A 12,662-nucleotide genomic window follows, 5' to 3' on the forward strand; every position below is an offset into this window, starting at 1 on the left:
GAAAGTGTGAGAAGATTCTATTTAATTTGCTGTTGGAAAGACAAAATACATTTGACATTTTTACTTCCACCAGTCCTATTAAAATTAGTCATTGATTGTTTATTATAGCATTTGCCTTAAGCATGTGGAACTAGATTTATAAAACCCAAATTTAATTGGTAGCATTTTGCTGCACACTAACCACGATGGCCAAGGTACGGAGACCACAGGAAGTCTCACTACTCAGTATCCTAGTCAGTAAAATAGGAAGAATAAGAATACAGAAAGACCTAGCTCATACAAATGCTGGGATGATTGACGAGATGCCTATGAAAGAAACTAAGAGACATCTCATAGGTGCTGGAAAGATTATTGCCCACCTATTATTATTACTTCTATTGCAGTTGTTAGAAGCCAGAGGATATGGGCGGCAGGAAAATCATTCCTGCCACTCCAGGAACTGACTGTTTCATGGGGAGAGTGGCAGACAACTGAGCGTAGGGGGCATGCCAGTCCCTGTAGTAGGGACTAAAGCTCCCAGAACCAAAGATTATGGACACTGCAGTAAGTCATCAGTTTTCACTTGAGATGTCATGGAAGGCTTCACCGAGACAATATTGCTTGGGCTTTGCAGGATGAGGTCAGTAATGTTTGAGGGAAGGAAGGGAGGTCGACCCAAGAGAAGGAAATTGTGCACCAAAAGACACCATGTCACCAAACTATCGTTCCTGGATCACAGCACAAACCCAGTTTTCATAAATATGCAGGGAATGAAAGGCAGCATGATCAAAGTCCATCTTAGCCTCTTCATAATGGGTTGGCTTCTTCTGTTTTAAGTGATAGGAAATCATTTGGTGGTTAGCATATTCCAAGAGGAAAATAATTGTGCTCAGCCGATGCTGTCATTCAAAAGCAGAATGCTATAGAGGGCTGAATGGCACAGTGTCATCCCAACAACAAAATAACATTTGAATCTCATCTTCTCGTTCTTGTTCTTCTTTTAACGTGGTTATGCCCTTGCAGCAAGAGGAATGCTCAGAGGCACTTAGTTGCCTTAGCTCCAACCTCTGAATCCATGTAATTCTTAAGAGTTTTGTCCTGCAGTGCTGCACTCATTTGTCAGCCTGAATCATTTTATCTAATTGAGTCCAAACTCCCCCTCCTTGTCCTGCCTCCTTTTGCTGCTGAATAAATCATCCTGGGATACTTCCAGGGTGGAGAAAGATTTTGGTAGGAAAGCTCCCCTCCTTTATTCAGGCTGAATCCTCAGGTTCCCCAAGGAGAAAGAATTGAGAATGACAGAGGCCTTTTTCAACTGCCAACTTTGCTAATGTGACTTTGAGCCGTGCCAGAAAAGAGGGAATGCAGCCCCCTACACACCCTTGCTCAGGGTCTACAAGAAAATGTTCCCAACTCTCTGACCAATCTGGGATGAGTCCACCACAGGATTCAGGAAAGGAGACGCAAGCAGCTTTTCTCTTGAAGTGATTGCTGGGGTTATTTCATTTAGGCCTACAAAGCAGCAAAACATTTTTGAGGCGCTCTACCCTTAACTCGTAGCCTCATGGGACTGATTATCAACAAACTGTATTAGAAATAGAATCGGCCTTCTTTCTATTTAAAATTGAGTTTAAAATTTGTTTTCTTTATTGAGAGATGATAGAATACAACCCTTAATGGGCTGGAATTTTTCAAAAATCTTTTTCAAAGTATGTATGAAATTCCAGAGATCTGCTGGTTAATGGGGGGTAATGTTAGAGGACCCTTTGCTCTTGGTTGAGGGATTCTCTAAGCAAGACAGTGACCCTTGTACGTAGAAAAGAATTAAAAAGAAAAGAATAAACTCGTTTCTGGGACACTGCAGCCACACATAACCCTGGCGGCCTTGTGTGTGGTTGAAGAGAGAGCATCTGCATTGAAAGCTATTCTAGCTCAGGGCAGACAGGAGCAAGGAGTTTGTCTTCCCTAGAGTAGAGAAAATAGCTGGCTGGGGCAGGGGGGCTAGGGGCGGCGAAGTGAGAAGGTCGTTTGGGCTTTCCTGGGGCGCAGGGGGAGCAGCGAAAGCGCCCAGGGCCTGACGTCATCGGCCATCAGCTGACTGCTCAGGGCCCGGGCTCCGCCGGCTGCAGTCGCAGTCCCAGTGGCCACGCTGGAGCCACCAGGGCTCAGCCACCTGCGTCGGCCACACTCGCCCAGCCAGCCCGGCCCCGGGACCTCTCTGCGCCAGGTGTTGGCGCGGGCACCACGCGCTGCGCCTGTCTGCACCCGGGTCCGACTCGAGCCGAGCGCCACCCAGGCTTTGCCAGCGGCCGCCTGGCGGAGCCTGAGAGCGGGAAACCGGAGCCGCTGGCGGCTCCTGGAAACGCCTTTCCCACGTCCTCCCCCCTGACTCCGGCTGTGAGCAGGAAGAAACCGAGGCGCGCGGGGGCGCCCCTTTCACTTCCCCGCGTCCTCCACCTCGTCCGATCCACCGGTGGAGTAGAGACTCCGGCCCGAGGCTGGTCCTCTGCGACTGGGCAGCCAGAAAGTTGGCTTTGGCACAAGCAGCCCTGGCCCTGGCCGAGGGGGAGCAGAACTGACCCTCTTTTCCGCCCCTCTGAGGTCTAGGAGTCGGTGGTCAGAGCGGCCTGCAGGTCCTGGCTCCGTACCTGCGAAGGACAAGCGCCGGAACCCGAAAAGCACCCGCGCGGGAAGCGGGAGAGCGGGAGAGGGGTGCGGAGCGAGGGCCGGGGCGCCGGCCCGCTCGCGCGCCAGCCCCGGGGTCTCCTCCCACTCCGGCCGGGGCGCGCGGCGTCCCCCGAGACCCGGAGCACCGGGACAGCAGCCGCCCCGCCCCCCGCCTGGGCTCCGGGGGCGGGGCTGGTTCGTCGTGGTCCCGCCGGGCTGACGGGTCCCCAAATCGCTCCGGGTCCCGCTCCCCCGCGCGCTCCTGAGCGCCGGGACTGCGCGCCGCGCTTCCGCGGGTCCGGGGGCGTCTCGCAGACTTCCACGCGGCCTGGGCCTCTCTTCCCTCCCAAACCTGGCGCCCGCCGCGCGTCGGTCCTCAGCCTCGGGAATCCACACCCGTGGCTTCTCTTCGTCTCAGAGCCTCTGGCCTCGAAGCCCTCCCCACTTTCTCTTTCCCCAGCTCCTGCTCCTCGCTCCGGGCCCAGTGCTCTCCGAAGAGCGGAGAGAAGGGCATGGGAGCTGCGGGCTTTGATCGCCCCGCCGCACAGCCGCAGGCTCTGCCCCCTCGCGGCCTAGGCGGGGACCTGGAGCTGGCGCCCTCCTCCTGCCCCGTCTGGGCTGCTCCAGGCCAGCGCCAGCGCGGCACCCTCGGTTCTCGCGCTGCGAGGGGCGACAGCAGAGCAGGAGCAAGGAGGGAGCTTCAGCCAGCCGCTTCCTCCAAATTAACCTCTCGGTGACCTGTTAGCGCCTTGGCCGCCACCTCCCCAGCCTCCCGCGGGCACCGGCCACCTCCGGGTCCCCACGCCTCCTCCTCCGGGCCCGCCCCCGGCTCCGCCCCTGCTCCCCAGCCTGGCGCGATGGAGTTCTCCGAAGGGCTATGACACCAGCCACAGCTGCTAACTTCGCACCCAGCGCCACCGCCGGCCACCCCCGGCCGGCGCCCCTGCAGCCGCCGAGCCCTGGGCGCCCGGAGCCCGGGGCCCCAGCCCGGACCCGCCCGACGCGGGGCAGGAGCTCGGCTCTCAGGCGCCCGAACGCCTCTCGGGCAGCACGGGCTGCGCCAGGACGCTGAGCCCAGAACCAGCCCCGGAGACCGCGTCCGGGCAGCGGGCTGCGAGGCGCGGAGAGCAGCGGCTTCTGCGGACGAACAGCCGCCGCCGCCGCGCACCCCGAGCTGCGCGGGTGGCGGGAGGGCGCCTCGCGGGGACGCGGGGATCCACCGCGAGCTTCCGGGAGTCCTCTCCCCCGAGCGCACTATGACCTGACCGGCGAGTCCCCTGCCCAGGTCTCCCCAGCCGGGCAGCCGAAGACACAGGGATCGCGGCCAAGCTCCCGCCAGGCCGCCTCCGGGCTTCGGCCCGCGCCTCCGTCCTCCCGCGGCCTGGCGCCATGGAGCTCTCCGAGGTGCGCTGCCTCGGCGGCAGCGACGAACTCTACACCATCCAGCCCACGCCCTCGGCCGGCGGCGGCGGGAGCGGCTCCCGGCCCCAGCGGCTGCTGTGGCAGACTGCGGTGCGGCACATCACGGAGCAGCGCTTCCTCCACGGCCACCGGGGCGGCGGCGGCGGGAGCGGGGGCTCCCGCAAAGCCTCGCACCCCGCGGGCGGCGACCCCAACCACCACGCGCCGCAGCTGGCCTGCGACTCCGAGCTGCCGCTCCACGCGCTGGGCCCCGGGGAGCGAGCGCACAGCACCGGCGGCTCCAAAGTCTTCCCGGAACGCAGCGGCAGCGGCAGCGCGAGCGGGAGCGGAGGAGGGAGCGACCTGGGCTTCCTGCACCTGGATTGTGCCCCGAGCAACTCGGATTTCTTCCTCAGTGGGGGCTACAGCTACAGGGGGGTCATTTTCCCCACCCTGCGCAACTCCTTTAAGTCCAGGGATCTGGAACGCCTCTACCAGCGCTATTTCCTGGGCCAGAGGCGCAAATCCGAGGTGGTGATGAACGTGCTGGATGTGCTGACCAAACTCACTCTCTTGGTCCTCCACCTGAGCTTGGCCTCGGCGCCCATGGACCCGCTCAAGGGCATCCTTGTGGGCTTCTTCACTGGCATTGAGGTGGTGATCTGCGCCCTGGTGGGGGTCAGGAAAGACACCACCTCGCACACGTACCTGCAGTACAGCGGCGTGGTCACCTGGGTGGCCATGACCACCCAGATCCTGGCAGCAGGCCTCGGCTACGGGCTTCTGGGCGACGGCATAGGCTACGTGCTCTTCACGCTCTTCGCCACCTACAGCATGCTCCCGCTGCCTCTCACTTGGGCCATCCTGGCCGGCCTGGGCACTTCGCTGCTGCAGGTGGCCCTCCAAGTGGTCATCCCCCGCCTGGCGGTCACTTCCATCAATCAGGTAACTCCCGCCTCTGGACGCCCACTGGGCTGTTTACAAATAGCTTCCAGGCAGGTAGGGTTGGTGGGCGACTGTGAGTCCCCGCCCCTCAGCCTGCTGTTGCCCCTCACACCTAAGAACCTTTGTGTGTCCGTGGCCTGGTCTCTCCCTTCCTAGAGAAAGTTGAACTAAATGACCTCTAAAAGTTTCTACCAACTCTGCCCCTCCAATCCGATTCTGAGAGTAATTGTCTGACATCAGCTGAGAAAGCCTTCTTTCTGCCACACAGTCTGCAGTCTCAGGAAAAGGAGACAGAAGAGGAAAAGAAATGTCCAGATTTAGAATGATCCATTCATTCACAGGTTAACTCATAAGAGTCAGAGCATGGTGCCATAAGAGGCTCTGAGTTGACCATTAGTGTATCATCATGCCACAGAGCCTCAGTCCTAGAAGCGACCAATTGCCCGTGAGGGTAACCTACAAATGTTCTGTCATCAGTCCTTCGAATGGTCCTCATACAGGTTTTACTGGGGAGTTTTTTATTGCCTTGTGGACGGACCATATCTTCTCTCAGAAGAGCCAACCTCAGTGCTTTGAATAAATCAAACTTGGGATTAGAAAGATGGCAGATTATCAGAATTAATGCAAGTTTTCATTAGTGGAGAGGAGCACTTTGGTGTACATGATTTGAAATATTTAGGTGGAATCTCATTCTTTAAGTCTCTTTCTCCCTTCTCCCCCTTTTTTATTCTCCTTTCTCATTAAGTGGATGTTTTTGTGTGAACAAAGTTCACCTTATCTCTGGATGAGAGAGTAGACAAAGACTCTATTGTTTAAATTCATTAAATCTAATTGATAATTAGCAACCTAGAGCTTTCTTTACAAAAAGTCCAGGAGGTAGCAAGGCAGTAAATTCAGGGGCTTCTGGACAAGGACAGAAACTTGTCAACTGAAGTGTGCTCAGAGAGAAGGCTTTTGTGAGGTGCTTGGACAGGAGGCTACTTGGCATGTACCTGGTCTGTCCTTAGCCTCTCAGTCACTTCTTCTGTGTTAGAAGTTTAAAACCCCTCTGCCTGTAGTCCAGTATGAATACATGGTTCTTAGAATAAACAGGCACAGTACCACTGACAATTACTGCTGCTATTTTCATCATCATCACCATGATACTGCTTTACCTATCACTGACGTCAGGGCTTCAGCTGGATTTGACGTCCTGTCTCTTTTGTAATGTTTCTGTCCCCCCTTGTTCAGGTAACTTATTTGACCAGCTGCTTTTACAGTGCTTTATGAAGTATGTGAAGTACATGGCTGAGATCATCCGGCATGAGATAGGGAGATAAGAGCCTCCATCGGGGCTGACCAGATGTACTTTGCCTTATTGAAGATAAGAACATAGGTTTTCTCAAAGTCACCATGATCCTGTTATAACAAAGTTTCCAATGGGGGAAGATCTGTGTTTGGGATTCCATAAAATTATACAACGTATTAACTATTTCTCAATCCTGGATAAATGCAGATCTGAACTACCAGCACATGTAAATAATCTACTGTCTTCCAAACTTTTTTTTTTTTTTGCCGGCAGTAGTGCTGCTAGGGATGGAACCCACAGAGCCACACATGCCAGTCAAGCACTTTCCCATGCGGCTACATCCCAGCCTTCTCACTCTCTTTGCATTTTCTTTATTATAGATTTAGACACCAGCGCATCTTTTTCCTTCTTTTGGTTTTCTTTCCTCTCCCCCATCTCATCGTCTTCTTTCTTCTCCCCTCTTCTTCTAACTCACTATGAGTTTTTTTTACCACACACCATAGCAATATGACCACAAGCAGAAAATTCCATTTATTATAACCCACTGCTTTGTATGCAGTAGTCTTTCTTGGTAGACATTACTAAGAGATTTCATCAAGTAAGCTGGGAGTAGTATTTAGAATAACACATCCTAAGTGTCAAATTATGGATATTTTCTAAGCTCTAAGTATAGAGATACTTTTTCTTGCCAAATGAATCCAGAAAGTAAATTTTGGTTCCATATTTGTTTTATACTCTACTCAAATACTGCCAGATGGCAGATTAAAAATAACCCCCAAAGTCTTCCCATTCCCACCCCATCCTAAACAGTCCCCGCTGTGAACACTAAGGTCCTGATGCATGTAAGCCAAGCTCATTCAGCTTTCTCTTTGGAATGGTTGTTTTCAGTGCTGCTTGTCTGGCTTGACCACCTTTCACAAGACTGAAAGAACACCCGGAGCGCTCTCCTTTCACTCCAGGTGCTGAAAGTTCCTTTAAACGTTTTCCTTTGGCGCCCCCTAAGGGTTTAAGCAGAATTAATTTCTGGATGTTGCAGAATTAATTTCTTTAAGAATATGTGATTCTTGAAGAAATATTGGGGTTCTTTTCATGTTTAGTAGTATATAAAATATGCTTAAAACCATAGAATGGCCTCTAATAGCAATTAGGGTGAACGTCTAACGCCTTGCCATGGCCTGCTCCATACCCTGAACTGGTTTCTGCCTCTCTCACCAATTATATTTTCTTCTCTGCGTCTGCTCAGACTCCAAACATTCTGCCCACTTTTCTTTTTTTCAAATGTTCCATGCCCTTTCCTACTTCTAGGTCTTCACACCTGCACTTAGAGCAGTTTTCCTGGGCCCTCGTGTGACTGGTACATTCCCAGTGTCTCAGACTCACAAACACTATTCTCTCAGGTGCCTCGTTTGTTTTTGTCTCCTCAGAGCACATGCACGATCTTAAACTATCTTCTTTGTTTGTGTCTGTTGTGTTTCTCCTCCAGACCTCACACTCACCACAATGTGAACACCACAGGGCAAAATATTGTCTGCCATATGTATTTTATCTTCAGCACCAAGAGAAATGCCAAGCATATAGTAGGCATCCAGCTAAGTCACAAAATGAACAAGCCTGTCCATCATGTGGGTAATATTATAAAACATCCAAGTCCCCTGCTGTCGTGTTGGTGAAAGCTTGTACACACACACACACACACGCATAAGTACACAATTAAGTTATATATCTATAAGGCAGTCTCCCATATAAACACCTTTCAGAGAATCAAAGCACCATGCATTATATTTGTACTATATTTTTACTTGCAATAAGGTACTTTTGCATCATCCAATGATGAAAAATAGATAGTACAATTCTTCATGCTCATTTCAAGACACTCACAAATCCTTAGAAACTCTGAAGAGTCATCCTGAAGTTCAGGAGCCCAGTGACTACTGAGGGCAGGATTCACACCCTGAATCCTGGCTCCAAGGCCATTCTTTAGTCAGAAACCTATTAAGAGCCATCCCTCTGAACACACAAGCATTTAAAATTATTCAAGAATTAGGAGTACCTGTTTCACTACTTAAGAGCTTAATACCCCATATAGTGCATGAATGAACATTTAATGAAAAAAGCAAAGGGAAATTATGAGAGAAAAATGGCAAAATGGCTGGGCACAGATTCTTTGTAACAAACATATCATCTTGCTCAGCTGGATGCAAATTTGTCCACTGAAGGCCATACACACTGGAATATCACCTTTCTCTATGTAAATCTTAATTCTCTTTAAGAGGATGGCTCAGGTTTAACCTAGCATTTCTGAGAATCAGGAAACTAAAACGAGAGCATCAACACACACGGGCAGTGGTTTCACTGCACTGAAAATGTCCTTTTCAAAGGTGACAAATGAGTCAGTGATTGCCTTCCTTGGTCCAAGCTATGAGGATCTGCTTCTCCTTCCCTCCAGAAGGAAGCCATGCTGCACCTCTCTGCAGACCCCCATGGTAGAAGACAAAGACCCTCCTTAATTTGGATCACATGTTGCTCCCCACTGAGGGTAGAAGATGGAGCCTGCAAAGGGTCACTTTAGGGACTTCCTCATCGGCAAAGAGACTGTGTATGTTTTCTCCACTCAGTTAACAATTAGACTAAAATCACTGACTTCCCACTCAAACAAAGAGATTAGCGTCCAGGGAAGATATGATCACCCACATGTTTTCTGGGTTGAGTGACATTGGAAACACTGAGTGACCTTCAGAAGTTTCAAAGCCCAATCTGAAAGGCTCCTTTTATTTCACCCTGACAAAGCTCAGCCATAGGCAGCACTAGGGCTGTAGCTGCCCCTCCTTTGGGCTTCACCCAGATCAACTTCAATCAGTTTCATGTATGGATTCAAACCAATGATAGGAAGGCCTTGTCCAGAGTCTCTCTGTAAGACACTGACCTCTTTCCATATCTTAAACCGATTGTTTACCCTCACAGCTCAACTTATCTGCCAAAAAATTCATCACAAGATGATGTGATATGCATAAATAAAACATTAATGATAAGGTTATATTTGCTAGATTCTTTCACAGGGTAGATACATTCTAAGCACTGTAGCTATAATTAGCATTTTACTCTATTTTAATTGCTGGTGGCAGTAGTATGAGTTACCTAGCATTTGAAACTCATTCTCATTCTTCAGCTCATTAGTGATGATATATTGAAAATCATTTAGTTATTGGAAAACCAAGAGGGAGCAATATTTAACCATAGAGATTGCTGCATTATGCTTCTTCCCTCTTGGGGATTCTAAAATGTTACAGCTAGTGACTAATTAGTTTTCTGTGTACCTCTTGGTGAGGTAGATAAGCAGAAGTGTCAGAGTGGAGGTGATTTCTCTAAGATAATTCTGTAAGCAAAGACAGCCAGGTATGCAAATCCAGGTTAGTTAGTGCTCAAGGTCATGCTGTCAGATTTGAATTTCCTGTGCAACATTTTCTTGCCTGTCTTACACACATCCAATCAAACAGCAGAGACTAGAGCCAGAAAATGCTAATTAAGTAATGATCCTTAGCCTAATAATGAGGGGCATTTAGCCTGTCATTTGGCCCTTAAGCAGTCCTTTAGAGAAAATGCATTTTTTGATAAATGGGAGCTTGAACAGAAGTAGATTTTGTGCCTAGATTACATATGCATTTCAGGTTACTTAAATGACAGACTGACTTCTTAGTAAAGACAAAGCAAGTAAAATGGAATTATCAACACATCTTCCCCCATTTATAGAACTGAAACGTAAGTGTGTATTATTACATATTCTTTGTCTAAGTCTAAGATATTTTGTGGTTAAATCGAATAAAGGGAATCTTGTGACTACTTAATGTACAATGAATGACATGTAACCAATCACCCCAATTTGGCAGTCAGTGTCAAGGTAAATACTCCGGAATACATGAATATTCATCATAACTGGGCTCCAATTTAATATGCCTCACTGGTTACGGTGTGTGTTTCTTAAAACCTTGTGTTCTATTTCTGTATATTCCTTGAGCAAATTCATATAGGCTTAAAAAATAATTGCAGCATCCTAGCATGTCTGAGAAAATGCCTTTCAAAAACAGATTTGAGTGTCAACCTTCCCAAGAGATTCTGCTGAATGCCGAGAAATGGCGATATTATTCTCTCTTCCTTGTGACAAATACAAAGAGCTGTCTTTTCCATTCTTTCTTTTCTTCTCTCTCTCTCTGTCTTTCTCCCTCCCCCCCCTTTATGTCAGTTACAGTAGAGAATGGCTTTGTAAAGGATATTTTTAATGACTGTTGAAATGACCAACTAAATCCCTTCAGCCCTGGCCTGTAAACATTTTGTCCTGAAGTTGCAAGTAGGTTTGGTGTTTGTGTGTTTCAAGATAGCTGTAAAATGATTGTGCAGTATGCGCTTTACCAGATTGAGTTATAAACTTGTTTTCTTTCATATTCAGTAATAACACCAGACTGGTATCAGTGGGCCAGAGTATAATTAGATTAGAACTGGGAGGATTGGGGGGCCTCTGCTTCTGGAGCAGCTGTTGCAATGTCATGCTCAGTAGGACAGATGCAGTAGTCATATTTATACTTTGATGATTGACGGCATTTTAAGAGCTCATCAAAAATAAGGGAAACCAAGCATTAAAAGGCAAGATTAAAAAAAACAGTTTATCACAAATTCAGTGCTGCTAGTAACATGTAATCAAAGGACACTACTACAATCATCTGATATGACATTTCACTGTTGTCTAAATATTTCTTAGGATGTTAATTTATTCATTTCACAAGTATGTCTATTTGAGTTGATCCTACATGTGTTTATTTCTAGAACATAGGAGACACTTGAAATATTCAAAACTTTCCTCTTACCACCAAATGAGCACAATATTGATTCTCTGTGAGACCAGTAGGCCCAAAATATACAGTTGGGCAATGTATCACTTCACTTGACAGATTGATTGTGGAGTGAGCTCTTAGCTCTTTTTCTGGGCTCACACTAAAGTAACAGAAGCTAAAGGTTGTCAGTAACACTGAAGGTTGAAGAATGTGATATATAGGTTTGAACCCTACTTAGTCAAATAATGGATCATGTAAATATCTTCCCCAACATTTCCTTTTGGCTGGAATACAGGAATGCTACATTCACCAGCCACTACAGAGCAAAGGAAGCCAGTATAATCTGCCCTGTGCTTCCCTAGGAAATATAACTGGGTCTACACACTCAAATTTTGTCATGTGAGTTTTGTTTATAAAGGACTATTTTAAGATGTCAGGTCACTGAAGCAGCACTTCTGAAGCCAGCTTTTCTCACTGTAAGAGTTTTCATAGTCCACCCTGTGGGGTAGAGGAGGAATGCAAAGTGGATTAATTAACCATGGAGATGCCAAGCATTCCATGGGAGGCCAGGTCACATCTTGGTCAGAAGGAAAGCCATTTTCTCAGCAGATTCCTCCACATGGCTACCTTCTCAACCAACAAATTGAGTTTGTGAGTGCATTTGCTTGTTTCTTTGACAGCTGTGTATTAGACTCTGGATGAATACCTATAATTTAAATTTTATTGAGCTAGGTCATATATTTTAATAAGTATAAAACCTTGCACAACAATTAGTTATTGGGTTTTCTATCTCTTTTATTCTTTTTCCTGACTAACATGGCTAAGTTGTGGTATGACAAAATGTCTTTGAAAAGCAGAACTTCCCAAGCCAGGAAATAACTAAGTTCTATATCGTGAAGACACAAGCTAGATATGAAAATAAATCACATTAATGTTCTGAAGTTTCCTTGTAAGTTAGTGAATTTTTTAAATTGCCATATCTATATAAAGTCTATACCTATGTAAACTTTTCACACTAAAAAAAAATCATGACTATGTTATTTTGTAAACAACACATCCGTCTGTCAGCTGGTTTTCCAATTGACTTGAGTAGGCACTTCAGAAATTTTTCTTCATTTGTATGTGTGTGTCTCTGTGTGATAGCATGCTGCATTCACATGCTTATAAAATACAGACTACAAGGGATTAGACAATGCATAGTCAAACTACATTTATTCAACTCAGAACAAAGTAATGCAGCATAAAAACTCTAATATATGAGGACTTTAAAAAGCACACAAAGAAGACAGGATGAACACACACCTGGAAGGCCTGAGGATAGAAGGGTGTAAAGGGAATATAGCAACTGCCCTCAGCTCTGCCACAATAAAGATACTGGTTATTGTGTGTCTTCCATGGGATGTGTTAAGGACCAGTGGAAGGTCATATAGCCGGAAAGATTTGGATTTCCTAAATGGTGAGGCTGTGTAACCCAGGGGGCTACTTTGTTTTAAATTGTGAGCTCCCTGTGATGAGGATTCTTCAAAGGAAAACTGTATATACAGCAATCTATCAAGGAT

At 47.8% G+C, this 12,662-nt stretch overlaps 1 protein-coding gene and 1 long non-coding RNA gene across 4 annotated transcripts in view; one reads left to right on the forward strand and one right to left on the reverse strand.

Moving 5' to 3' along the window:
• LOC110347672 (uncharacterized) overlaps nucleotides 1-4,892 on the reverse strand; it is a 29,064-nt gene extending 24,172 nt beyond the window's left edge. Inside the window, exon 1 of the long non-coding RNA XR_015441397.1 lies at nucleotides 4,756-4,892. This is a non-coding gene — a long non-coding RNA (uncharacterized LOC110347672). The remainder of the gene's footprint in view (nucleotides 1-4,755) is intronic.
• Nucleotides 3,832-12,662, forward strand: part of Adcy8 (adenylate cyclase 8) — a 242,596-nt gene continuing 233,765 nt past the window's right edge. For 2 of the 3 annotated variants that reach the window (XM_004837939.3, XM_013069604.3), the window contains exon 1: nucleotides 3,835-4,992. In XM_004837939.3, the coding sequence (XP_004837996.2) occupies nucleotides 4,036-4,992 (957 nt within the window). In that variant the 5' untranslated portion in view covers nucleotides 3,835-4,035. Of the gene's footprint in view, nucleotides 4,993-12,662 lie in introns of all 3 variants that reach the window. The other variant, XM_087187765.1, reaches the window with a different exon arrangement.

This window comes from Heterocephalus glaber, unplaced genomic scaffold (genome assembly GCF_053883595.1).
Source record: "Heterocephalus glaber isolate CG9 unplaced genomic scaffold, H.glaber_assembly_v1.0 deba00000281, whole genome shotgun sequence".
In the NCBI taxonomy this organism is placed as follows: Eukaryota; Metazoa; Chordata; class Mammalia; order Rodentia; family Bathyergidae; genus Heterocephalus; species Heterocephalus glaber.